The following is a 27,446-nucleotide window of genomic DNA, read 5'->3' as shown; positions in this document are numbered from 1 at the left end:
GTCCACCTGGCCAACCATCTGAAACATCTCTACACACACCCACTCTCCAATATTAACAATAATTTACATGTACAGTACAGTAAAAGGCCTTGATAGGTAATGAAATGTGGAGGAGGTTCATTGCAAAATCACAGATTTTTCTTACAACAGGTTGGACTAAACAAAGGCATTGAGGTGATCAAAGCCACATCCACATGAGAGGTCTGATCGAGTTCTGTATTATAACTGGTCCTCAGGCTCTGTGATGGGCACTTGGGGTTCCTCCTCACAACTGTCCTCTTTCCCAACCCAGTGGATGCCGTGGCCATTCTCCCTGGGGGAGAGATGTGGTGAGTGCTGGCGTTCCAGTGTGGAGAAGGTGGTGAACTGGACCCTCTTTCTCTTGCTGGTGGGTGAGTGGACGGACTCGGTGTGCATGGGTTTGCTCCTGAGGGAGCCCACACAGCCAAGGGGAGAGTCTGTGACGGAGGCCAGGCAACTGGGCCTTCTGGACAGAGAGGCAGTCTTATCGGGCCCGATGTCTATCACCGTGGTGGCAGTCTGGTTGTCCTGCTGGAGAGGACTGCCCGGTACACTCATCACCAGCTCAGCATCTGTGCCTAGCCACACCCAGTCGTGCCTGTGCCCCGTTGGCTCCTGCCCATGAGAGGGAGGCTTCTTGTGCCTGAACTTCACCACATATGAGATACAGTTAACCAGAAACACCAGGATGGCCAGGCAGAAGACTCCCAACAGGGCGTACATGCCAATCTCCAAGTCTGTGAGAGGCCTGTTGGGCAGCATTTCTTCACCACCAATGTCTATCTCCACTGGCTCCTGCCCAGGCACCTCCACCTTGGTGGGGAAGTTGTTGTAGTTGACCAGGTTCCCAGGGGCCTTCACAGTGCTGCTAAAGCCAACACTGCCCATATCTTCCACTATCATGTTGTCTGAGCCATATGCCCTACTGCTGTCACTGGGGCTACTCATCATTCTGATGACCGCGCTGGTAGGGCTGCTGGGGTTTCCTGAATTGCTGGTCTTACCCACTCCTCCCAGGCTGCCGCTGGTTATGATGGTGCGCTCTGTAGATTTGATGGTGGTGGTTGTGACCTTCTGCATGGCACTCTCCTCTCTCTCTGAGTCTGAGCTGCTGGGTGGGGGATGCCTGGAAGCCTGCCGCTGCTTCTTCTCGCTGTCCACCTCTTCCCCGTCATTCCCATAATCACTGCTGCTGTCCTTATTGCCTCCACTGCTGCCCCCTCCTCCGCCACCATCACTGCTGCCGTTGCTGCTGACAGTGCTGCTGTCGATGCTGCTGGTGTTGCTGTATGGGCGCCGGCTGTTTACCTGAAACTTGACCTTGAGGCTGCCATTGCCCACAGCCACAGTGCTTTTGCGTTTGGACTTCTGGCAGGCCTCACAGATGGACATCTCCACTCTGACTAGGACTCCCTCTCCCTCACCCTCTGCCACCACAACTGGAGGCGAGCCCTGCACTGACACCACCCCCTCATCTAGAGATGTCACCGCCACACGGTAGAAGGCGGGATCATAAATGTCGAGAGGCGTCTGGGAACCATCACTGAACTGCACCCAAGCACTGACCAAAGCTTCCTGAAAGAACAGAAAATAGCAGTGTTCAGAGAAAGGTGTTTTTTTTTCCATGTTTTTTTGTATTTGTAATTGTGCTTTTAATGTACAGTTCATCTTTGACTTGTAGCAGTAATGTGATACATTTATAGATTGGGAATGCTACCTGTTTGGGACTCTGCAGGACCTCCTGTGTGGTTGTGGTAGCCAGGATGGCCCTGTTGCTCCCTGGACTGAGCTGCAGGGACATGGAGAGGCCCGTGACCAGCTGGACCCCCAACTCTGTGATGGTCACTTTGTCATCCACTACCTTGATAGTCTTCTTTGCCAATATTGTGTCAGAAAGCGGAGAAAACACCTATCACAGAACACCATAGAAACAGCATTAGATACATTAGCTAGAGCATGTCATATCTCTTCGTCAGACCCAGGGTAATGTAGCCCAAAGGACCTCAATCGCTGTTCTCCATGTCCGTGTGGTGCATGCCAACGCTGCCATGCCAGCGCTGCCAACGTAAGAATGATGCGCAGATCAAACACGCAAATCCAAATAGGCCACAATGCTGTGCCATACAAGGCTGTTCATTGGGTTTGTTTGGTTTTTTGATCTGCGTATCACGCTTATTTTTAAATTTGGTTTGGCTACATGGACACAGAAGATGACACTTGCACACTACGGCAAATGGTGGAGTTGGTCATGGAGTTTTCTATTCAAAATCAAACTTTTTGAGTGTCCATTTAGTGTCAGATATATCTGTTCCTTATATACTCTAAGAGGAAGCCATCCCATCAGATTCAGTCTTCAACCACCCGTGAAGATTTCCTCCCCAAAGGTTTTGAATGGGCCACGTCCAAAATCAAGATGCAAGTAAATGCAAGTGAATGACAGCAACATCTTGAGGGTGTTGGGTTTAAGGCTAATGCAGACAGTTGTTCAGTCTGAGTACCTGGATGGAGGTGGTCCCAAGGTCTCGTCCTGACAGCACCCTTCCTGCCTGCAGCCTGGCCACGCGGGGGTCCTCCACCTTCAGGAAGTAGCGCACTAGCCTCGTGACATCCACCTGCCAATCAGAGCCCAGGAAGTAGGCCTTCGGATCCCGAGGGTCCGCCTGCTCGGCCATGAAGTGTGTGAGCACCCGCACCAGGGCGTGCTGAAACTGCAGCATGCAGCCCTTCCCCTTCCTGTCCTCCTCCTCGCTGTTCCAACCAGGCCTGGGATGTGAACACAAAAACACACATACAGGTCACACCTGTCACTCAGCACACACTTTGACCTGCTACACTCCAATCACTGAACACTGTCTCTTTGCTTGATTGGATCACATTTGGTTATTGTAATACATTTTGTAATGGTATTAAAACCCTAAACCCTTGCAGAGATATGATTTGGATTGAAAATTGTTTATTCCCTGTATGGGCTAAGGGACGCTAATACAAATCTCATCTGGAATCCAAATAAGAGTTTCTGTGTTAAACAAATGGATTGTTTGTGTGTCCTACCTCTTGGAGGTTAGTATGGGCACCCTCCAGCTCTTGATCTGGCTCAGCTCGGTGTCTGACACCTCAATCTGGAGCGGGAGTCGAGGGATCCACACGTTGAGCTCCAGCTGAGCGCTCAGGTAGCTGTAAGTGAAGTTCACCATCATCTTCACCTTGCCCTTCATCTCCTTGCCATTCACAAAAACATAGTCGCACCTGTCTGATACCTGGATGGGAGGAGAAAAACAGTCCATCAGAACTTGAATATCCTGTCATCATGATTTCCCAGATAATACCAAACTTAATCTTTCTGTAAGCACGCTTGTGTAAACAATCTATATCAAACTCAAAATTAGATTGTTGTCAATGAAAGAGATGTTAGTCATCTCACCAATGACAAAAAATAATCAAATATTCTCATAAAAGTCACTATTTTTAACAAATAGGCCATCCTTAGAACAACAAATTGCCTTGCAGCAGTTTTGCACTGCATGTGTTACTACAGTAATGTCAGCTGGCTGTAATAAACTACTGTGATGATCACCAGTCCGAAGCTTTAGGAAGAGGCAGCATTGCAATTTTATGTTAATCGAAATATCATGCGCTGGAATGTTGAACATCAATCCTTCACAACCAAGTGCATTCATTACACCATAATTTCAAAAGTGACCTTGGCGAGTTTCAGTGACTGCTGAAAGATCTCATGGACTTTTGGGGACCCTGGAAGACATGAGCCCAGAGGTTTTCCTTGGTCCTATCAAAAGCCACTGCTTTAATAAATTGGATAATTTACGCAGCATTGAAATTCAGTCACCAGCCCCTGAAAGTGCACGGGGGAGTGGAGAAAAATAACTGTGACTTTGACAGACAGCCCAAGGAGGAATGCAAATAGCAAATAGATTCCCACTCTCGTTCCCATCTCCCAGCAGTTAGCTGGGATGTGCTGCCTCAGTAACATGCTATTTGTGAGAGGATCTTGTGTCATCCTAGCATTTGAGAGTCAGTCATCCTGCACTTGTGACAAGAGCTTAAGCTTTTGGATGACCACATCACTGTGTGTCATCGCTGCTGCTAACTGCACTGCCCTGGCCTCTTCCCTGTGAATAATCCCATCCTTGATTTACATCCAAACAGAGCAGATTTGCAATATGTGGCATTGAAGCCATGCAAAAATGGTTGTTATGCAGAGGAAAATTGCTTATTCAAGCATGGAATAATAATAGACAAAGGCTCATCTATTTCCAGTGAAGTCATCTCATATTCTCATATTTTGACTCAGAGTGGATGCAGTCAACCAGTCATCCATAATCTGAGACCCTCTGCTCATCTCCACTTGGTTCAGAGAACTTTCCTCCAAGAGCCCTATCCAGCTTACATAGAGCCATAATCAAATAGCAGTCTGAGAAGAGTCACTTCAAAAGGCATGGCATTTTGATGTGCCATCCACCCGTCTAGCTCAGTCTGCTCATAATCTCAGTCTGTGGCCTGGGATGTCCCTCAATGTTTTTATCTTTTATTTAAAAAGGGATTTGACTTTCATCACTGTGCACAATATTAAAGACAGGTAGAAATTAAAAAACTTTTCTAAGTAAACAACATTTGAGCTACACTCACAGACGTGCGACTAGTTTCCTGAGAAGGTGAAAATCTGTTAAATAAAAGGAGCTTAGAAGGTAAGTTCACTGTGTTACTGGGTATGCAAGATGTAATATCTATGGCAAAGAGACAAATTAAGTTCAAAGGTTACAATGAGTTCAGGACTGATACAAGTTGACGGTTAATTAAGTTGCTATGCCACCACTTTTTCACCAGAGAAAGTCCTGATTAATCAACCAAGTAGTTCTCTATGTTCAATATGTGCTTTGTTCAAGTGTTCAAGTGTCTGTCCTTCAAGCTGGACTGACAAAGACAATGCCTATGCACATTTGCAAATCCATTTCCATAATTTATGCACATTTGAAAAGCCTTTCCATCATTGCAGATTAAACTTTGTTTTGCTATGTTTTGTCACATAAATTGGCCATTCTAGATAAATCCTTCCAATCTATCACTAGCAGATTTGATACTCTCCAGTCACACCAGAAGAGAAAAGATATCTGAGTCAAGCTGTTAGACTAAGAAGATTACAGGGAATATTTGTGACTGAAGCTGATATCTGGTCAGCAAACGCACTAAGAGCTAAGCTTAGAACAACAGAAAAGGCTGCTACATTACAGGGTAAAACGAACGATTTAGTCGACATTCTACCTCTTGACATAATCCTGCTTCTCCCGCAACTGACACCCATCCTCGCTTAATACACTCACACATGTACAGTATGTGTTTGTGAAGCAACGAATCAGTAATCTGAACAGAATACTACATTTACTTATCGCGCGTTGTTTGCGAAACCTATTTTTGCACATATCATAAATATTGAATAGTGACGTATCAAGAGGGCCGGGGTCCACTGAGGCCATGTCTTTATCCTTTGTTTACAACGCCACTCTAACCTTGAGTAAATACATTCAAACCCTCTGACCTCGGGGGCCTGACTTTTCAGCACTTTCAATTTCATCAGTAAACAAAGCCGGCTTTTGGCAGTCAGCTGTTCTCAGGTTCACAGGATAACAGGGAGAAGTGGCGGACTGCTGATATCGAGGTCATTTCTGGTGAGCAATTTAGCTCAGCGGCTGTTCATTGTTGGCGCGGTTGATGAGTGATGTTGTTGGGGCCAAACTCATAGTTTGTTTTACCATGTGGAAAAGAGACGGAGAGCAGAGGTGACTTTGGTACAACTTATATGCCCGTAGCAGTCCTCCCTATCACACATAAAACCAACCTTCCCCCTCCGGAGCCTTTTGTTGCAGCCACTCCAAATTGCCCTCCTGTCCCTTTGCCTTAGGGCAGCAGGACACAAACATCTAACATTCCCCCGTTTATTGCTGCTAAACCCATTTTGTCCTCAAGTAACCACTTACCACGTTTAAGTGATTGCGTTTGCTCACACCACAGTTCTGTGAACTACGCTGACTGTGACATCAAAGAAGTTTGCAGCGAAAGCGGTTACGGTTAAATTACAGATACTGTATAGGTGTTAAAAGGAGCTGTGTTTGAAAATTCAAAGTTTAAGAGCAATGCGCTCTCACCTCTTGACTGTCCCCATTATGGAATAGGTGCCATTATCGCCACGGTGAAAACCACTGCACTTGGAATGTGTGTGTATATTAACTAAGAAAGAAGTATCAGAAGGATGTCGTTCCCCGTAGTCTGTATGTAAAGGTCCGAGGACCTACACTAAATCCTACCTTGAGGACATCTTCATCACTGGAGCTACAGTCTGTGTAGTCAGACACATCGGTGACTACTCCGTCTTCCTCCACAGCCACTGTCCTCACCGGCATCACCACCTTCTTACCAGTCAGCACGGCTGTGTTCAGGATCTCTGTGTCCTGCAGGAGAGGCCAAAAAAAACAACGGTCAATAAATATTACTTACAACCACGAAATGAAAATCACTTGCAACCACCGTCAATGAAAATCACTTACAGTAATCTGACATGTTTCAATTTTCCATTATACACATTTAGCTGATGCTCTTATCCAGAGGGACTTACACTGGGTACAACAGTAGAATAAGCTTAAATTCCTAGATCGCAAACATTACAAGCGACCAATAATAACAAGTGCAAGGGTCACATCCATGGTGGCCAGACAACAGATGTAGCAAATATTCCTGCCTCGCGAGGAAATTCATGCATAATAGAGTAGTAACAGCAGCTAGACAGAAAAAAGGAGTTTTTTGGGACAGGAGAAAGATGAGGTGCAAGTAGGAGGCGCAGGAAGGTAGCGGAGAGCGGGACCATGAAGTGTGAGTGACTCAGCAGTCCTGATGGGGTAGGAAGGTCATTCTCCCTTTGGGAAGCTGGAGGGAAAGGAGACGAGGCCGGGTGATGGCTAGGTCACCACTTAGAAGGGAGAGCTAATCTTGAATTTTCTGCTCAGGCAAGAGCAAATGGCAAATAGCAATCACTTTAAACTTGGTTAAATAATTAGAGCCATGGTCTTTTACAAAGAATAATATACCTACTCATATACAGCCTGTTTCAAAAGTAGGTATGCATTTTAATACAGTACATTATTAATTCTCACTGTATTTTTCCAGTTTCCAGGTACACTTATCCTAATTGAATGTTGAATTATTTTGTTAAAATGACTAAATAAGTTAATATGATTAAAAATATACAGCTTTGTTTTTCATTATCATTATTAAAAACCGTATATCTACTTTTGAAACACGATATTCGATGATTAAGATGTTTGCTTTTATCAGGTAGAGTTACAAACAGTGTACTCTCTCTTTCTGTCTGTCTCTATCTCGCTCAGTGCATGTGTGTGTGTGTGTGTGTGTGTGTGTTTATGTGTTTATGTGTGCATATGTGTGTGCATGGAGAGCAGTGGAGCACATTTCTGTGAGTGATCAGTTAAGACAAAATTGAAGGAGACACTTGGCTTGAAATCGCAGTGACTCAAAGGTATGAAAATTAACCAGATGGGTACATTCCCCTCCTCTGTAAAAACACACTATTTTAAATAAAGCTGAAATAACTGAACATCATCATTGTTTTTAATTGTCATTACAACCAGGCTTATGGCATAGTAAAAAGCGACCTCTGAAACCAGCCATTGACCATTATAGAGGACTATTGAGCAGCAGCTGTAGCGGGAGTTCATACAGCAAGGCTAAGAGTGATCCGTCAGAGCTAATGTCCCCCCTGGCCAACCATCAAATCCCCTCATGTTTGGCCTTCAGCCTGAGGTCAGCTTCTAATCCACAAGAGAGATGAACCATGTCAAATTTCCATCACAAATCAGGATAGCATGTCCTCATAAGTTCAAACATTCCACCTGCATTATAATGGAAATGCTGCTGATAGCGCTGCAAAACATCAGTAACCTACTGGCCAAGAGTATAGCTTACTGTAAACTATAAAGTGTATAATTTACATCAATAATTTGCATTTGCATCAATTTGCATCAATAATATGGGATCAAACAAATGCTGTGATATTGTTCAATGAATTTGTGCTTCCTCCAGAATGAAAGAAACATGTAAAATCTTTTAAAAGTCACTTTCAGAGATGCACAAACAGGATATGATAATGTGAAAGGTTCAATGTGTTATTCTCGCAGACAACGGTGTATTAAGAGGTCACTGGCCCAGATACCGGATACCACAGAAAGCACATTCGATATTGTAATGCAAAGTGCTGTAATAGCTTGTGTAATGTTCTGTATTTAGTAGCGCAGATTATATCATGGATTAATTATGGAGGTTGTATGATAAGGAAGGATAGCACTGAAATAGAAACACATGAGGCAGCTGTTAGGAGGAGAGGATGACCACATATTGCACGCCAGAACAGAGCAGAACAAAACAGAAGAGAGGCATCAGCTAGCTGACAGTCAACAACGCAAGGTCACTCTCTGCCCAAAATAGAACCCATTTACTAAACAAACCGAAGGCATATTCAGCCTTCTGCGTATGCAAACCAGACAGGAATGGATCACAACAAAGTGCATTTTATGATATTTTCATGCACGAAAGCTCAAAGGATGCAATGCGAGTGTTGGCATTATTGGAAACACTGTTGTCAGTAACATCACTGCGGAATTTAATAATAATTGGGTGTGACACCGCTGTGGGCTGCAAGCTGTCAGTTTGCTCACCATTACAAGAGGGGCCAGGCCGACAAAGTCTCTCTGAGTGGTATAGATCCTCATGGCTCCTTCTGTCTTGGCTGCATCCTTGGAGCCAGGCGGTAGTTCCAGTTTCCATATGATCACCTGACTGTCTAGAGGACTGCTCAGCTCCTCCACCTCAAAGTCCATCTGAAGCACCTCCAGGAGACTGCTTTCAAGCCTGGATGAGAGGCACAGAACTGGGTCACTTGCATATAAATACAGATACAAAATCTCCTGGTTTTCTGAAAGGTTTGTGGAAAATAATCAACCATGTACCAAAAAAACATAGGGATCAGAACAAAAAACAACCATGGTAAACAAGGCAAGATGGCAAACCAGGACGTAATAATAATCTTACTGCAGCAGTCCAGTGTCATACTATGTTATAATCACTTAGCGCAGGCGGTGCTCTAATGTTTTTTTCAGCTTGATGTTGTTGTTATTTTGGGAGGCATCTAATTCTTTTAACACCTTTGTTGTGTAATTAACAGCAGGGGAAAAAATAATCTTTTCCAGCACAGTCACTGTACTATGATTATTTCCCCATAGGGGTCTTCCAATTCTCATTCCACACATTGAATTCCTGTAGAGATAATCGTGTAATTGATGTACACGAAAGGTATGACTAGCTGAGAATAGTAAATGAGCAGGAGGTATTTGACCATGTGTGAGACAGGAGATTAATGCGATGGACACAGTATCAGCCATAGCCAGAGCTGCACTTTAATAAGCCTAAAAGTGAGAGTCCAGTCAGAATCAGTATCAGAATCACGTTAATCACCGAGTAAAATAGAGGTATAGTAATTTGCTGCGGTGACCTTGGTGCAGAGGCATATTGACAACTAAGAGTTTCACTGTACACACTGACAATAGATCAATAGGATCTAATGTACGGTGCACAGACACAGCGCAATATATGAACAGTAGGCTATACATGTCACTGTTAATATATACATTCAACACAACTCTTAATGTCTAATATCAGAATTTAGATCTGTACTAATCTCAAGGATCCATCCAAAGCATTTAAAGTGGAATAGCTGAGCACTAAACATGAGCTGAGAAAATGTAAGGGCTGTCAAAAAGAAGTGGATGGGTCGCAATGACTGAGACTAGATTGCTGAGTTGAAGAGGGGAATGTGGTAAGATATCATTTCTACTATGATTTCTAACCAAAAAGATTCCTCTGTAGTGGGATGGTATGCAGCTGGCCCTGCGGATGGAGAGTGCAGAGATTTTGTTGAAGAGGAATGTGATCCTAGTGGCTGCAGCAAGAACCCAATCCCCCTTTGTGTCTTTGTAGAACACTTTGCATCTCTAGGCATTTTCACACTACTGAACCCCAAATCAAAAAAGAATAGAGCTGAATTGCGCTGTAGTTGCTGGGACTGTACATTGCGAACAGAGGGGGGAAAAAAAGGTAGTCAGAGGATAGCAGCATCCTGCATTCACAACAAAGTATAAGCCTTTGTAACTTATAATGGCCTCTCAGTGATGCTTGCCAGAACAGAGTGTCCTAGCTATGGATTCAATTTTCTCCCATGGCCCAACTGAGCATTCTGGGCTTTGTTTCTTGGCTGTATCATGAACCGTAGCGAGGATATCTTAGGAAACAAAAAGCATGCACAAACCCAAATAGGCACAATCAACCCACTGCATCTCCGTGTGCATGTTATGTAAATATCTGTATAACAGCTGTGCAGATATAGGTCATTCCTACTGCATGAGAATGACCCATTGTTCCTACGGGGGTGCATATGCTTCCTTTTTCCACATTAAAGCACTAACAGTTGTAGAATGTATCATATTTTGTTAATCCTCCATTAAGTATAACAACGAAGCATGCAAAGTTCCTACTGTGCAGTGTCTCATCTAGCATCATAAGGGCAAGACAGAGATTTAGTGTAATTGAATAATCTTAGCATATTGCTCAGAAAGACTAAGATTAAAAGATAACGGTATTCTGGTCAAGTATCAAAACAAGATATGCTTGATTCACATAAGCATGCCTGTGTCTAGCCCTTAAGTATGCATTAACACAGATATTTGTAAGATGGGGCATGCTGCTATGCTATTTAAGCCCTATGTCATTCTTGTGATGCAAGCAGGGGAATGAGGCTTCAATAACCTGTTTATGGCCAGCAGCACTCTCTGTAAGTGGCCGTATTTAGTCTGAAGATCCAAACAAAGCCGTTGTGACAGAGGATAAAAAAGCTTTAATGTACAGATACAGCAAACACTCTCAGTACTTACTAAAGCTAGGAAGCTGAGAGACAAAAAAGTCCATGAAATCCCTATAGTGGTGTGACAGTAGACGGCCTCTGCAGGGGTTCTGTAAGTTCCATGACATTTTAGAGCGGATTAGCCTAACTGACTCTGAGTGAAAAAATATGTTAACCCAAAAAGTAGTTGTGATAAACAATGTCCTAATCCACGGCAAATGGGGAAAACAACTTAATGAGGTCAAACCAATAATGACGAGCACAGATAAGGTCAGTGTTCTGCCGCTGTTTGAAGCAAGTTAAATGTCTCTTTGCTTGTTCCCATTGTTGTATGACCTCTGAAGCGTCAATGTTAGACAAACCCAACTGTTCATGAGTTTGAATTCCTCCCTATAATGGAACAAATTATATTTACTTTTTAACCTTTATTCATTCGGGGGAAGTTGACTGCATACACTCTTTTCCATCAACGCCATGTTTAATATTCATACAGTTCCATACATTGACAAGCGGATTTGAGTTTTAGTTATACAAATATTTCAGTCAGAGCAGCTCTGGAAGCAGAAATAATCTTACTGGTTGAGTTAAACCTCAATGGGCAGAGCCAAAGAACCACAGTTTCTATGAGCGCAAGTTAGCTAGTGTAATTGGCAAGCTTGAATAGCTAGGAAATAACTTAGAAGAATACACAATACAAATATGGCAATGCCTTCTTTACTTAATTCATTCATGACCATTGTATATTCATGATTTTGGTGGGTCAGCAGGCTATAGCTAACTAGCTTAGGCTAGTATGGTTAGTTTGACTTGGAAGCTAGGCTAACTAGCTAACCTAGAAAATTTAGTACAGCTAGACTGCATTTTTTTCAGGTACTAGCAAGACTGCTAGGCTTCATAATATTTGCTACCTCTTCTCTTACCTCTTGCCTTTTTCACTGGACGACAATCTAACATTAGGCCTACTTACTGCCTCTGAGAAATGTTTATGTTAAACTTCAGTCTGCCATTCACACCAGGGAGCTGCACAACACAACCACAGTCTTCTACTGTTGGCCACTGAGCGGCTCCACTGGAGAAGTTGGGGATAAGGACCTTGCTCAAGAGCACCTCAACAACAGTTGTTGAGGGAGAGGGGATCGTTATTCATTTACTTTCCCCACCCACACTTTCCCAGCCTGTCTGAGGATTCAAACCAGTGGCCATCTGGCAGGGACGGACTTAGTGATTTGGGGGCCCTAGGCAAAGGCAAGCATAGGACCCCCTGGATCCCCCCTGAATCCCAATTCTCTCGCTTTTTAATGTGTCCTTTCTGTATATAAACTTGAGTAGCTTTTGCTTGTTTTATTTTTTTGACTTCTCTCTCAGCTACTGATGCAGTGGCAAGGAAAATGAGCTTAAAGTCAAGTGGCAAAATCTCACAAGCCCACTATAGCCTGACTGAGTAGGGGGGTGACCAAGACTCAAGATTGAAATAATATTGTAACAAAAAAAGGGGTGTAAATTGATTAAAAATAAGTTTACATTAGTTCTATTCTTGTCTTTTGTGGGGCCCTCTGGCTGTGGGGCCCAAGGCAGTCGCCTACCTTTGCCTAATGGTAGGACCGCCCCTGCCATCTGGTAACAAGCCTGCTTCTCTTACTTGTTGCTCCCACGATGCAGGAAGCAATTATGCAAGAAGCAGAAGGCTTGAAAGGACACAGAGCACAAGCCGTTCTACTTTGTGTTATTTATGCCGTTTTATATGAAGGTGTCCTGTAATCTCATGGGGGATGGGCCTTGCTTGTGATTTGACACATAAATGAACTCAACTCAATTAAATACAGCCCGACTCAACTGAACTTGAAAGGACATTTCAGATAAGCTACTAGTCATGGAGGGGCTGTTAGCCCCTTTTAAAGGTTATTTTGTAGGTTCTCTCTCTTCTTCCGGATAAATAGAAGCACTGGTAAAATTGGCTGAGTTTTAACAGTCCAATTTATGTTTTGCATATGATTTTAGGGTTAGATTTTCAAAAACGCTTCTTATATTGGTCTATATCCAACAGTTTCGGTATAGCTTGACTTGCAATGTTCTTAAAATAGGTTAATAATACATTGTTCCATAAGTGTTGCAGACAAATGAGTTTGCAGCTTTTAAGCCACTGGATAAATAATTATGTTTTACTGCATGCTAGGAATGTACAGGCATGCACCGCTGGTAAATGTTTAGAAATGTATAAAGTACAAAGGAGGAGTGGGCAATGAAGGGAAAAAGCAATAGTCTTTTACAAGGGGCAGCTTTACAGGAGCTTTTCCAATAAGCCAACCTGTGCTTAGAGAGCATAAGAGATCTCCTCCCAGGACGCAGCACGAGATGTCCTCCTCTGTAAGCCCTTGTCAGACTTACACCATGCGGGTGGTTTGTCTTTTGTCTCACAGGCACAGATACGGATACTGGTATTATCAGGACATACATTACCACAGTGCCACTTTTAACAACTGGAAGCACTAAATATACCTTGGCATCCAACAACATGACAAAATCCCTTCAGGAATGTTGGAATGCTATTTGTCCATCCAAACATTGGTTGGTTAAGCTTATAAAGATATGATGAATTTCCCAGCCCTGACAAAACATACATATAGCACACATTGGCTACAGTGATGCGAAGAGACCAGACTTGCCTTTTTCCAGGTATGGGAGCCTTCCTCTGACAAATCACAGCGATGGCCCCATCCGCCCCCATATCCAGGGTGATGTCCCATAGTAAAGAGTTACTGGGTGTCGCTGTGCGAAAGGTCACACCTTTCTTTACTGTCGCTCTGGGAAAAGTCAAAAAAGAAAAGGTCAAGAATATGGTAAATGTAAAATGTCCTATGTTAACAGCCAGTGGATTTCACAGCAATGAATAATTATGTTTCCATAGTTTAAGTGGTGCATAATGTGAATGATTAACCAAATATATTTATATCATTTTTCTGATTTGCCTCCCTTTATGCCTTTTTGAATGTGCTTGTTATAGATAAATGTTCAAAGAGTTCAAATCCCCGATGTATGATAAATTCCTTCCATGTGGAAAATCCAATTGCCTCATACAGTGTGTCTTTTATCTATTCATTTATTTAAGCTCTACTTATCCAGGTTAGCCCCATTTAGATCCAGGTTCTCCTTAACAAGACAGCAGCTCCATTTTAAATTACACACAGAACAATAATAAAAAAGTCAAATAGACAATCTCAAGAAACCTGAGAGAAAAAGAGGGATAGGAATTATGCATATTTATTAGACTTAGTGGAGCAGTCAATCGAATTTTATGTAAAACTCAGAGATCTGCTTGCGGTGCTACCCCTCAGTCTGACCCCTCCCTCCCACAACTCCTTTCATTACAGGAAGGAAAACATGCATTTGAAGACCAGAGAATAGCATCTTTCCTTCCCTGTACGATTTCCCAGTTATTCATGCTGGACTAATGGCTCATTAGTCTTATTGGCCTCTCATTTGTAAATGGTAAGCAGTATGCGGCTGAACATGTAAACGTTCCCAGTGGACTTTCCCAGTATAAGTAGCGTGCAGGAGGTCGAATGCTAATGAGATATCCTCCTATAAGTACAAGACTTGCGATCAAGTAAGGCCAGGGGAATCACATGTAAAAAAAAAAAAAAAATCAGTCTAGAGCTCTACAGGTACTTTTAATCCATATGCTCAGCTACTGTCAAAAACTATCCCTCCTTGTATGTACTCAAAGCTCTGATAAGACTAATCCTAAATAATTTGAAAAAAAAAGCTCAGTCAAGTTGTTTCTAATAGTCCAGAACAACATCGCCAATGTAATTCTTTGGATCTCATCTGCATGCAAAGCCGCGTGGTTTATCTCTGAATCTTTAAGATAAACATTGTGGCTGTAAAAATGTTGAGCGCATTATGAGTCTCTGAGGAGGTGTAATCTATGATAGAAGCAACAGCAATCTGACGCTGAGCACTCTTGCTTGCCCGAGTGTATATGTGTGTGTGTGTGTGTGTGTGTGTGTGTGTGTGTGTGTGTTGGGGAGGGGTGGGGGGGGTTGGACTTTCAAAGTCAAGCAAAAGGAGAGGAGACGTCGCTCCCATTTCAGACTACAGCACAACAAAACAAAGACACTCCACCAAAACACATTATCTCCTAATTGAAATATTTAAGATAACCTCTTGATGGACTTGTGATGGGTTGTGTGCATGTGTAAGTTTATGCGTGCATGTGTGTTTGTGTGCGTGTGTGTGAACCCTTGTTTGTGAGAACATCTGCACATTCAGCTTTTCCAAGATGTAATCTGGAAGGGAGGGCTCAAGGGACCACTAATCTTGGCATGGAAGTTTCTGCAGTAGAGCCACATGGCACTGTGTGACATGACCCAATGCCTTCAGTGAAAGAGTGCAAGATAAAAAGGGGTTTCTCTCTCTCTCTCTCTCTCTCTCTCTCTCTCTCTCTCTCAGAATCAATGGATTTGGCTCATCTTGTGGCATGTGTCACACTGTTAAAAGTTCAATCAGACAAAGAGCTCACAGGCAAAAAAGGGCACAATTAAAAAGAGATTACGGGTTTCTTTTAGAGTAGTGGATTTCAATCATGTGCCACCGAGACCCACGCGTCTGCATGCTTTCATTCAGTTGGTGTAGTGATTGGTTGGAATGAAAACCTGCAGACTCTCGGGTCACAATGGCACATGATTGAAAACCAGTGTTTTAGAGTCAGCGGAAACTTCAATCGCCATATTACACACCGTGTAATTAGGCAGTTGCCTTTCATCAGAGGTATAAAACACGCAGGTAGGGATTCAGTCTCTTGCCCAAGGGCACTTCCATGGAAAAGGACACAATGCTTGGGTAACAACACTTTACTTTACAATGGCCTTATTCCAGTGTATTAACCTGTGTATTAACCTATGGAAAAGTATTGTAAGTACACAACATTACTGTGCCTAATACTCCCTAATACATAATGTACTTAGAATGGTGTAACAAAACTGTTTTATTGAAGCATCAAGTACCTACACAGTAATATTGTGTACTTACAACACTTTTCCGTAGGTTAACACACAGGTTAATACACTGGAATAAGGCCATTGTAAAGTGTTACCAATGCTTGTTGTGGGAATCTCACGTGTGCCCTCTCAGTCTCTCTAAACACCAGCCCCCGCTGCCACGTTTAACTCAAAGGCTGCTACAAAGAAAAACACACTGAATTCACACTCTGAAAATTTGGCTCTGCAATCCCCTCTGACTGTTAAATCACCTTTGGCTCTGGGCCGCTCGTTAAAATCAGCACAAAGGGAAAGTTGGTGTTGTGTGTTCTCTGTGTTAGTATAATAAATGAAGGTGACCAGCTTCTCTGTGTACTGTCCATTAGAGTGAATGACAGTAGAGAACAGAAAGGGGTAGCCGGTCTATTGTTAGCGGTCGGAGTGTTCCCAGGAGGCGGCGGTACCAACAGCACAGGGGACAAGCACACACTGGGCTGAAGGAGTGGAGAGGAGTCCGGGAGTCTTTGATCTAAGGGGCCAACCGCTCTGTGACCAGGATGAAAGATGAGGTGGGAACCAGAGGGGAGGCGACTGCACCCTGTTACCTCTGTTAATGGCAATACACTGGAGGCAATAGAAACATGCATTATTTCAGCTTCAACAATCACTTTGACTGCTCAGATGTAAGATCGATGTACACGCTCCTTCACACAGATAGCCGAGGACAGCGTTGCACAGTTAATTAAAAAAAATATATTAAATTCACGGTCCTGCCCACTGCAATTTCCAAAATGCAAGATGCTGCAATTCTTTAATAGACGGAAAGATGTTTTACCAAAACGTACAAGGCCTAGTCTTGATGCTGTGCAAAATCCCCAGCCTACAAACCAAGTTGCGTGTGAGAGAATATATTTTATCCAATCTTAGCAAATCTGTAGCATCTCATTTTCTTCCCCCTCCCCTTCCAGTTTGTTTGAACATTTAAATGCTGAAAAAAGAAGTTAAGCAGAAAAGATCATCCACATGCAATGCATTTCATATTGCAAATGCAATATTCAGCAAAAAAATAAATAAAAATTGCAATATGATTTTTTTTCAATGTCATGCTTCCTATCCCAGGACCTTCAATTTAACTAACATTGCATTTCATATTTTTGGTGTTTAATTGCACTACTGATTCTGACTGTAGAGACTCAGTGAACACAGGAATTATAAGTGCATTATGATCATTTTCCTTTTATGGGGAAAAACTTTAATCCGGCGTAATCAATGGCGTAAGCATGATGGCATGCTCTGCGTATTAATGGGAAAACCTAGGAGCGCTGTTAATCTAGTAATGGCTTCTGAATAACACGCCCTCTCGTGATGAAACACCTCTGTGTATTGAGCTGAGTGGAGCAGGGTTTAACTAATAAAAAGTGACAGTAACAAGAGGACTTATCTGGAGCCTTTTCTCCTTCAGCGCCCCCTCCCCCTCCGAGGAAAAAAAAAAAATCCCCTGTGATTGTGGAGGAAGAGGAGTTTTTCTTGTGAGCGGTTGGGAGCAGGGAACCCGATGTCCGTGGCTTGGGTTAGTAGGCGCTGAGGAGGCAGTGGGCAGGGGGAGGCACCGGGGCAGGGAAGATGGATGGCTGTGGAGACTGAAGCTGACAGTGTGTGAGAAAAGCAGCTCTCAGGTGCTGCACCTGCCATCCATCTCACTTCTGACCAGGCGAGGCATGAGTGGCACAATGGCTTCGCCTTTTACATACTCTTCACTCGCTCACTCAAACACACATATGGGCATGCACAGCTGTACACAAACACACACGCGCGCTACTCACATATTCACACACACTGGTGCACAAACACGCGCACACACACACACATGGCCTCTCTCACCTCTGTCAAACACACTCAAAGCAGCCCTTGGCCCTTTTCAGTCTTTCCCCTTCCCTTATTTGTTTGTGGAGTGCAGTTTTCCTTAAACTTTAGTTAGGAAAGGAAAACACTGAGACAATTCAAACAACATGCAGGAGGTTTTGAGACTGATCTATGCCCTACGCTCTGTGCCAAGATAGAAGGTATGTTCTGTGTAAGCCAGACAGCGTGGGCCAGATGCCCTCCATCACCAAGACTGCTATAGAGGTGCTGCATAGGGTTTGTAATTACCCCGCTGATAGAATTTGTGTTCCCATCTTTGGCTTTGTGAATGCATCACTGCTGGGCCATAGTGCCACTGGTGAACCCCAATGCAATCAGAAACAGATGCAATCGTTAATTATGCAAGCAAATGTCCATCGTTTAGCCAGTCTGATGGCCAGCTATCAGTAACGTGCTTATCGTACTTATGGAGCAGTTTAGGGAGTTGGGGAGATGTTCATGCCAACATTCCTGCCAGATGGCTGGGTCCACGGCACTGAAACCGGATGTAAAAGTCCTATTTGTCACAAAGATGAATGATTAGGCTCCCTGGTTGAAGAGCTCACTGTACAGTGTCCCGTTAATACAAAACCTCATGTTTATTTATTTCCATAATGCTGCCTTTAAATAAAACTCATGTAACAAGACAAACTATTAATAGCGTCCCATCAGATATTACTGACTTTTAATGGTTGCTAAAAAAACAAGGATTGTCAGATCATCCTGTATGCCACCCAACTTACCGATCACACACTAAATGGGTTTTAGGCAATCTAATTGCCCTTCACTTGAATGGTGTGATGATGGTGGCACAATATTCTCACTTTGACCTTTATCAAGCTGTCATTGAGAATGGCAGGTTCATTTTGGTGGAACGGACAGGTGTGGCTTGACGTTTTCTCAATCGACCTCACATTTGTATGTCCCTTGACTCCTACTATAGACATCAATAACAGGTTTATCATGCTGATGAGAGAGTATTAAGCATAGCTTAATGGGACATTCAGACAGTGATAAAGCACACAGACAGCTGTTAAGGACCAGACGCAGAGGGCTTGTTAATGGCCTGACAAGCTGGGGGAGGGTAGCACTGTGTTATTTGTTACGTGAGATAGGAGAACAGTAAATGAATTATCTCTTGTTTATGGCAGGCAAAAAAAAGTGCATGTGACTGTCTTAAGATGTGTTTTAAGATTTAACCACAATGACATATTGTAAGCAACTGCCCATTGCGTTGAATAGTATTTAGAAAACATGACCTAGTTTCCAACACCTGCCCTTACAGCATGTTAGTACATATACATGGAACTTAGATGTCCTTTGCTGATGGGCTCTTTGGCAGAATTGGGCACTGTCAGCACTGCCGATCGAACCAGCAAGTGTTCCACAACTAAGTAGCCTCCCTTACCAACTTTCCAATTTCCCACCCAAGTGACAGGAGCTGTGGGAGAGGAGAGGAGAGGAGAGGAGAGGAGAGGAGAGGAGAGGAGAGGAGACGAGATGAGAGGAGAGGAGAGGAGACATTTCCACTATCTGCGACTGAGTAAAATGTGACAGTATGGAATTAAAGCAGCAATGATTAAAAAGCACTATGTATAAAGGAGGAAAGTCCAGAGAAAATATTTCTTTTGGCTTCACTGCTTCAGCAAAAGTAGAATTCGCGTCTACAAGAGTGGGAAAGGAGTGAAGGGGTACTGCCTCGTTCAAACACATGCTCCAACCCTATGAATTACACTTGTACTGATGGAAAAGGACGACTATGATACAATTTAATGTTTCTGAGATAAACTTGGTGAGGAGTAGTAGTAGTAATCCAGATTCCCTGTAAAATGTAGGATGAAGCACATTGAGTTTCATGTTCCTTCATTACTTTTGGGCAGCTCAGAAAAGCACTGTGCACCCAAGGGAAATTTTGAGAACCTACTACAGCCTGGAGATATACTCTCAATTTCTGCCTTAACCTGGAGGCTTTACTCTGAAATCTGGACAGGAGGTCAAGTGCAGCCATGTACAGCTGCCTGCTCAGTTTACCTATTTCAGCATCCACTATTTGACTGAGTAAGTGACTGCATAAGTGGATGAATGTCGGTCCAGGTGGAAAAGGAATTAATAATATATGAACATCTCTGCTGACTGTCCCCTTCCGAACTGCTCAGTACCTATGAGCAATTCAAGGTGGAAGCAAGTAAGAAATTATTCAAGGTATTGATTGTATATTCCACCGTTTCTCCATTTTTTCAGTCCAAGGAAATAGAAAACTGTGGCCTCTCTTGACCAGGAACCAACAAACTTTTGGATTGTTGCCTTCAAGGACACCTACACTCATTTCTGGACCTTAGTTTACCATTTATTACATGATGTGAAACCAAGCCAAGTTTGAAGTGAGGATTTATGACACGCTTTATCCCAAATATCATATGCTGAACACTCAAACCAAATAAATAGAGACGTATCAAGAAAATGCATTCCAGGCCTCCTGACAGGCCATTTTTCACTGGCTGAGTAAAGTAGATAGTGTCTGCAATAATAGAATAAATCTATCTCTAATCAAGTTAGCATTAATCTCTACTTGTCTGCTTTGACAGCTGGGCTTGACAAATCTAGATGTGTTGAAATCCAGTTCTCTTTGATCTCTGTCTGGAGGCTGATAATATACGGTTTTATGTTGTGAATGACCATAAAAACTATCAATGAAACGATGAGAGCAAGATGGAAGCATTCTAATTCAAACCCGGTGTTCAGGTGGCAATCTCTCATGTTGCATCATTTCACCTTGCTGTGAAGAGGGGCTGTAGCCCTAACAAGCTGACAACTGGAGAGAAAGATGTGAGAACAGATTGAAAAGGGCTTCTTTTTTTTTTTTGTTATTTTTGTCTTTCTTTCTTTTATGCGTCTCTCTTTCCTCCGGGGGATAATAGTTCTCAACAGATAATTCGCACTCTGGAGTCAAAGATCAAGCCTAAAGGTGAGTGTACTTCAGATATGGTCGAGTCATTAATTCTTGGGAAAAATATAGAACGGAATAATGCTCGTATAAAATTAGCCTCCATTATCCTGGATGTCACAGAGACCTCTGGGGGATAATTGTATTGCTTTATGACTGTACTACAAGTGCTCTCAACTCCAATCAAACTGGAACATTCAATATTGCAAAATGAGAACACAGCCTTAAATTAAATTGAGCTTTGTCGTTAATCCCTGTGATCTTCATACATTCAATTGCACCGCATTGATATAAACACAGAGCCCGAGCACACCCTTTTAATGCAGAGAGATAATGACTCACAAGCTACACGTGATTTCGTTTGATCCACATCAAGCTTGATGACTAAAAGTTGAAATGGCTGTGAATGTCATCAGATGGTGCTCACTCAAACGTGTATTTTTCCCGTGTAACATGAATAATCTACCGCACTTCTCAGAAAGACAGTTAGGCCTAACCTCTATCATATTTTCAGAGAAACGCCATAATCCATGCTAAATCCCATTTCCTCCAATATTCCCTTACTTTGACGGCACAGGATTTGTGGAAGCAGAAGCACATTAGGGAAGAGGACTAATACTGTTAGTGAACAATTACTCATTGAATTCTGATTGACCAATTAATTAAAAATCCATTGAAATGACAGAGCCCTCTGAAGTGTTGAAAATATTTCATTTCATGGCAATGTAATCTTATCTTGTCCAATGTATTATTGTCGACATTTCTAATCGTTCATGTTTACAATGGACAACAATGTGCAACCAGTCACATCAAGGTTGAGCACTGCAAGCAGAAGGCAAAGGCTTACCGGAGAGTGAAGTTGGCCAGCTGGGCAGAGCTGGCCATGAGTATGTAGAAGGTGGCGATGTCAGTCTTCTTCAGTGGTTTGGAGGAGGTCCGTATCACGATGGCGTTGCCCAGCTTGAGTCGAGAAAGGGTTGCCATTCCTTTGGGCACCTGCAGGAGACGCACGCTGCCGATCCTCTGCATGGGGGTGACGGGAACGTACTCGGCCTGCTGCTCTGAGCTGCCCCAACGCCCTCCGTCCGCAGAATTGCACTTCCCATTGACTTTGGGCTGAGCCTGGTAGTACAGCTCCACGGGGTTCCCGGCGGACGGGTCCTGCCTCTCCCTGCTGGTGCTCTCTGCCCCCGGAGCGAACCAGCCGGGCACAGGAGCCAGCTCGGCCATGCAGGTTCCCCGCTCGCCTCCCATGGCACAGGATCCCCTCACCTCCTGGGTTTGCCAGAAGGCATACACTGTCACGCACGGGAGCTCGTCCGCAACCCCTTCCCCCCGGCCCCAGTCCCTCCCCGCCACATAGAAGAGCACCCGCACTTTGGGCTTGGAGGAGAACACCCGAGGGGTCAGCACAAAGGACTGGATTTTCCAGTTGTAGGTAAAGACCCCCGGAGCGTTGAAGAGCCGCACAGTCTGGACGAGGTCTAGAGGCACGGGCTGCTCTGTGGACAGAGGACCGTAGCTGGCATTGATGGCGGGCTGGCGGCTGGCTCTCAAGATGACAAAGGGCTGTGTGTGACTCTGCATGCTGGAGTTCCTCATGAAGTCCTGCCCAGCCTCCTTCAGGAAGAAGTAGTCGGCATCCCGCACCTCGTAGTTGACTGGCAGGAAGACAGGGAAAGGCACTGGGCTCTTACTGCTGTCTGTCAACTCTTGACTGCTCAAGTCTGTAGGGTAAAAATAGGAGATTACACTAGGCTTGTTTACAGCCACAACATTATAGGCAAATGTCATGGTACCACAGGTTTGAATAATTAGAATCTGTTTAAAACTGAACTGAGGAATTCAGCTTTCCTGTATACTGGGGAATAAAATAACATGAAACATACCAGCAACTTCCCAGGAACTAATACTTAAATGCAAGTCAGCTCAGGCCAACTGATCAACTGAGTGGGGCATCAAATTATTACACTAAAAGGCTACTGACCTTAAAAGTTAATCTTAAAATTCCCATAGCCGGGCACGTAGGGAAAATATTGCAAATTACAACAAGAGAAGCTTAGGAGTATTATAGTTTCTGAGGCAGCAGCACCAACTGCTGGGATGGAGCTGCAGTTTAGCTCTCTGCCTTTACTAAATATCATCCACACAGCTAATCATGTCACAGAGAGATATCATGCAGCTAAATTGCCACAGCAATCCTTGTAGACTATTTAATTTTAAGCTCGTTTCCAATGGGAAAAAATTATGGCAGACTAAGTGTTTTTAAAATTAGTTTTTAAAACAATGCCTGGCAGTGTTGAAGCATGAGTGTTAAAAGAGAGATGATATATTTAGCAAAGGTTTCTCGTGTGATTATATTCACGGATACACTTCTTGCTTCCACTACCCCAGACCCTCCACTCTCTGCTTCAGCTCAGCTTCCTCCATATGGGGAGGACAGGTGGGACCGATGCAGTTGGCACAAAGCTGAAATCAGCCACCAAAAGTCAGGATTAAAATGGCTTTTCACATTGTCAGGGGGCTGTGAATACCTGGCAGAGTCCCTGCCTCCATGAAAAATAAGAGCACTAAAGTATAAGATAAACAAACTGTACATTATAATGAGAATTCCAAGATAACTGAAATAGAATTCTACCTATTAAAACGGAAATTATGCAATAACATGTGCATTCATGCACCAGTTTACCAGTGCTGTGATATTATTACAAATGTTTAGAGGCAGACTGTTAAATACCGATCACACGGCACATAGAATAATCTTTTTCTATGAGATCAAAGTGAGCAAAAACCCACCAACAGCATAAATATCCTCTGATCCGTCTAAAAGCTTGGGGGTGGGTGTCTGCCTCTATGGAAATGAGCAGAGGCGAGGGTCAGCAGGCCATCATGCGTCCTCATTAAGCATCCATTTTGATAGATTACACAGATTATGGCAGCTGACCTGAGTGTGCACTGTTTATCTGGTGGCTAATTGCCCTACTTGGTGAATTAGGGACAACAAAAAAACACACTGGTGTTTACTGTAGATTATCTCAAAATGGATGAAGCTGTACAAAACTTGGTATTGGGTGGTAAAAAGAACAGCTTTAGCAACAGCTCAAAAGCAAACAACAACAAACCAACCTCATCATCATGATTAGACTGTTTTAATAAGTATATGGAAGCAAACAATAATATTGTTCAAATGGGATAATGCATGCAAACTGGGTTTCTTTGTATTCAGCTATCTGTAGTCACAGTGTGACACGTGTTTAAGATGCATTTGTCAAATTAAAGATGCCAGGCGGCGTGTCACTGAATCATTGATGGTTATTTTTCCAATGAGGAGCTTTTCTAAGTCAACATCACTCCTCATATCCCTCATGGCTGGTGGCATGTGACAGGTCTCTCTATCAAGCCTCTCCTGGTTTTGTCCTCAAGCATCCACCGTAGTAAAGAGCCCGTAGTGTGGTCACACAGTTCTCGCAGCAATGAGTGTATATGTGTCACGATCATGTCAACACACCGGCCCTCGGGGGGACACGACAGCATCTTTTTCCTCTCGCAAACGCAGACATGAGGCTCAATCATGTTCGCTGAGGCGAGAGACCGAGGCAGAGCCCGGAGCTGGGAATGGTGCTGTCCCAGCTTAGCCTACCAGTGGCCACAGTGACAGATGTGCTGTTTAATACCAGAGCTGGCAGCAGCTCCGACTGCAGTGAATAAAAACTGGCTCGCCGTCTCCAGGAGGGAGAATGCATCGCCAGTGTAGCAACAAAGTTTCCATACAAGCTCATCCCTTTACAGTTGAGTTTGACGGGTCATCTGCGCTCTACTTGTTATTTCAAAAGTCTCGTCATTACAAGAAATCCACAAGGAGAGCGTTTGCAATGAGCGCAGAGAACACACAAAGTTTGAAAGTGTGCGTGGGTAGCAGTCTTTGCCGGCACTGCTTTTTCAGATACATGCCGGCAATGTTAAGAGAAGCACCCTTATCCAGTGCCGTTACTTCTAATATCTAACAAGCAGGCAACCCAAGTAAAACTCTACTTCTACTGTCCTCCCAATATGATGAGAGTTTGCCCTCAGCTGATAAACAAGAAAGCAAATCCGCTGCACCAGCTGTCCCAGCCTCTCAAATCGCTCATCTTGGGGACCCTGAACTTCTCTTCCTCCTTGGCTAAGTCAGAAAGCATCAGTGCTGCCATGCAGACACTGCGACACTTCAAGTTTAAGTATGGTTTCATTGTTGCTTTAATTATTTATTTATTTTGTTTGTTTTCTCTACACTATGTAGGTTAAGTGCTTCCCCCCAAGAGAAAAAAAAACACAAACAGGAGAGAGATCCCCCCTTAAATCCATATGCCAGGCTTAAAATCATATGCTGTTAATCAAATCTATTATTCAAATGGATTGAAATGGTTTATCCCTTTCTGTTTCCAAATGAAAATACGTTCTGTATCAAGGTAGATTTAAGAGGGTTTCATTTTTAAGATATCCACTATTTGGAAGTAACACATGACTGATAGCACAAAATGAACTTCATGTGGTGATTTTCTTTCTAAAATGGATATGCGGCATTTTGGAATTGAACTTTTCGTGTGTATAATAGCTTTTCTCAGTGGTGCTGTGTAGTGGAGAGAATATGCGACCACTTGTATTAAGCTAGTATAATGCAACAACAATTTTGCTGACATGTTTTAGAAATGGAAATGGAAAATAATCATGGTACTTAACCTTGAAAGGTTTAATACTACCAAGGATTTGTTAGTCATTGTTTTGTGGTATGTGCAAACAATTGTGATGTTGTGATGTTTCTGATTACAGTAATAGGTTGGTTGATGGTGGGAGCAAAGCATTCATTTTATTACCAATATAATCTTCCTCATGGCATGTTTTAATACAGAAATTATTGTGTGCCTGATGAGCTACAGAGCAGATTCTGCCCTACAATTTGTTTTACGGGATTTTTGTCATAGGCAAGTCAACTAACTTCCTTTTTGTATGCTTTTCTTTTACCATTATCGCACATGTAATTAATCTTTGTATTATTCTATTAAGATGCACAAAGCCAGAGCAACCGCGGTGAATTCTAATGTGCAGTAATGACTTTTGCCATATGTGCCAAACAGCTTGCAGAAGTGAGTTGACTTCAAATAGCATCACAGAGGCTTACAACGGATGTCTACCTTTTAAACTGTAGTTGAGAGACGAACCGACCTGTTTATGGCTCAAAACATCTCTAAATGCCATTTCATGCTGCCTGCACGTGGCCACGGACATTCACATATGCTGTGTAGTCAGACTGTTGTTTCTGGTTTGTGGTTGTGCCATGTATGGCATGACAGTGAATTCACCAAGTGTTGGCAACAGTACAACTGCTAACAGGCCTGGGAAGTGGGTATAAGCTCTTTCCAAGATAAAAGTTAGGCTGTAACATGACTGAGGTGCCTCTTAGACAAATCTCTCTGGTTAGTGTAGCTGAAGTACTCTTGAGAGCATTATGCCATCTTTGATGCTATAGGCACTTGCTGTACACAAACATACAAACAAGATGTAGCACTGATCATACAGTATGTATAGCTCTGAGGGACTTTGAGAGGAATAAATAAAAAGGGTGGAGGGAGATGACAGAGAGAGAGAGAGAGAGAGAGAGAGAGAGGCTTAAGCCTGTGCAGCGATTGGTAGGGATTGCAATGTCCAATGAGACTCTTAAAGCTGCTTTTAAAAATCTGTTTTATCACGATTTCCCCATTTTTATCATCCCTTTATCCATATAAATCAGCCAGCCTGCATTCCCTGGAAATAGCCCTCTTTGAGGCAGTTATAGGCTTTACAGTAAATGCCTTTGTGATGAGTTTTATTCTTTCTTTTTCATTATCAGAGTTGGACATTTAGATTATTATCTGCTCCTTGTTTGTCTCACATCTGACCAATGTGCATGGAAACGCTGTACCCCAGTTTTCTAGCAGCAGACATCCATGAGGGAAAGTAATCCCATCCCAGAGAGAAGGGAAGCACAAAGCAATAAGGCGTGACTCAAGTCATAACATAAAACCATCAAGTCTTTTACTCCTCACTGAGATTCCATCCTAAATGTTTAATAACCCACTCACTGCTGTTACACCTCTTTGCAGCAAGACACATAAGCTCATGTTAGGCTTATTGGAATACTGTATCACCAGATCAAAAATAAGATTTTTTTTTATCCATTATTCAGAGTTTTAGAGAAAAGCTGTCTTATTGCTGGCATGGACCTTATCCTGTGTGAGAGAAGGCCCTTTTGAAGCCCCCTCTCAGTTCCCCACCCCCACCCACAATGACCATGCATGACCATTAATTTTAATGGGTCGTTTGTTTTCAACTGCTGCCATCAAATACAACGTAGACACATGGTTTACATGCTTTAACAGTGGCACTTCCAAGGGGCACCAGGTTAAATATTGTTACTATTGAATCAGCTGGTCGTTTTACTCCTCTCTGACAGGCATTTTAGATTCAAATAATTCAAAACACCCAATTAATGAATTCCAGGTCACGTACCTTGCGTGAGAACTGTTATAATTGTTGCAAAGAATATGTGTAAGATCCTCCAGCTATGGCAGTAAAGGTTCATTTTGGCACCCGGCGAGGCTCGCTGTTCCAG

At 43.1% G+C, this 27,446-nt stretch overlaps 1 protein-coding gene across 1 annotated transcript; it reads right to left on the bottom strand.

The window, feature by feature from the left end:
- Nucleotides 1-219: 219 nt before the first annotated feature.
- On the bottom strand, nt 220-27,446 carry LOC139933682 (transmembrane protein 132D). Its single transcript, XM_071927860.2, has 9 exons — nt 27,344-27,446; nt 21,666-22,545; nt 13,660-13,797; nt 8,760-8,952; nt 6,339-6,482; nt 3,073-3,278; nt 2,520-2,784; nt 1,739-1,930; nt 220-1,596 (listed from the first exon to the last, which is right to left on the bottom strand). Exons 1-9 carry the CDS (start codon nt 27,414-27,416, stop codon nt 220-222), a joined length of 3,468 nt encoding a protein of 1,155 aa, XP_071783961.2. The 5' UTR covers nt 27,417-27,446.

Source organism: Centroberyx gerrardi, chromosome 8 (genome assembly GCF_048128805.1).
Source record: "Centroberyx gerrardi isolate f3 chromosome 8, fCenGer3.hap1.cur.20231027, whole genome shotgun sequence".
Lineage (NCBI taxonomy): Eukaryota > Metazoa > Chordata > Actinopteri > Beryciformes > Berycidae > Centroberyx > Centroberyx gerrardi.
This window is presented reverse-complemented; position numbering and strand designations above follow the sequence as displayed.

Coding starts and splice junctions, on each gene's coding strand:
- LOC139933682 (XM_071927860.2), bottom strand. CDS start 27,416: ATGAACCTTTACTGCCATAGCTGGAGGATCTTACACATATTCTTTGCA. Junction 3,279..6,338: donor GTGATGAAGATGTCCTCAAG/GTAGGATTTAGT, acceptor CCTCCCATCCAG/GTATCAGACAGGTGCGACTA. Junction 1,597..1,738: donor TCCTGCAGAGTCCCAAACAG/GTAGCATTCCCA, acceptor CTGTTCTTTCAG/GAAGCTTTGGTCAGTGCTTG.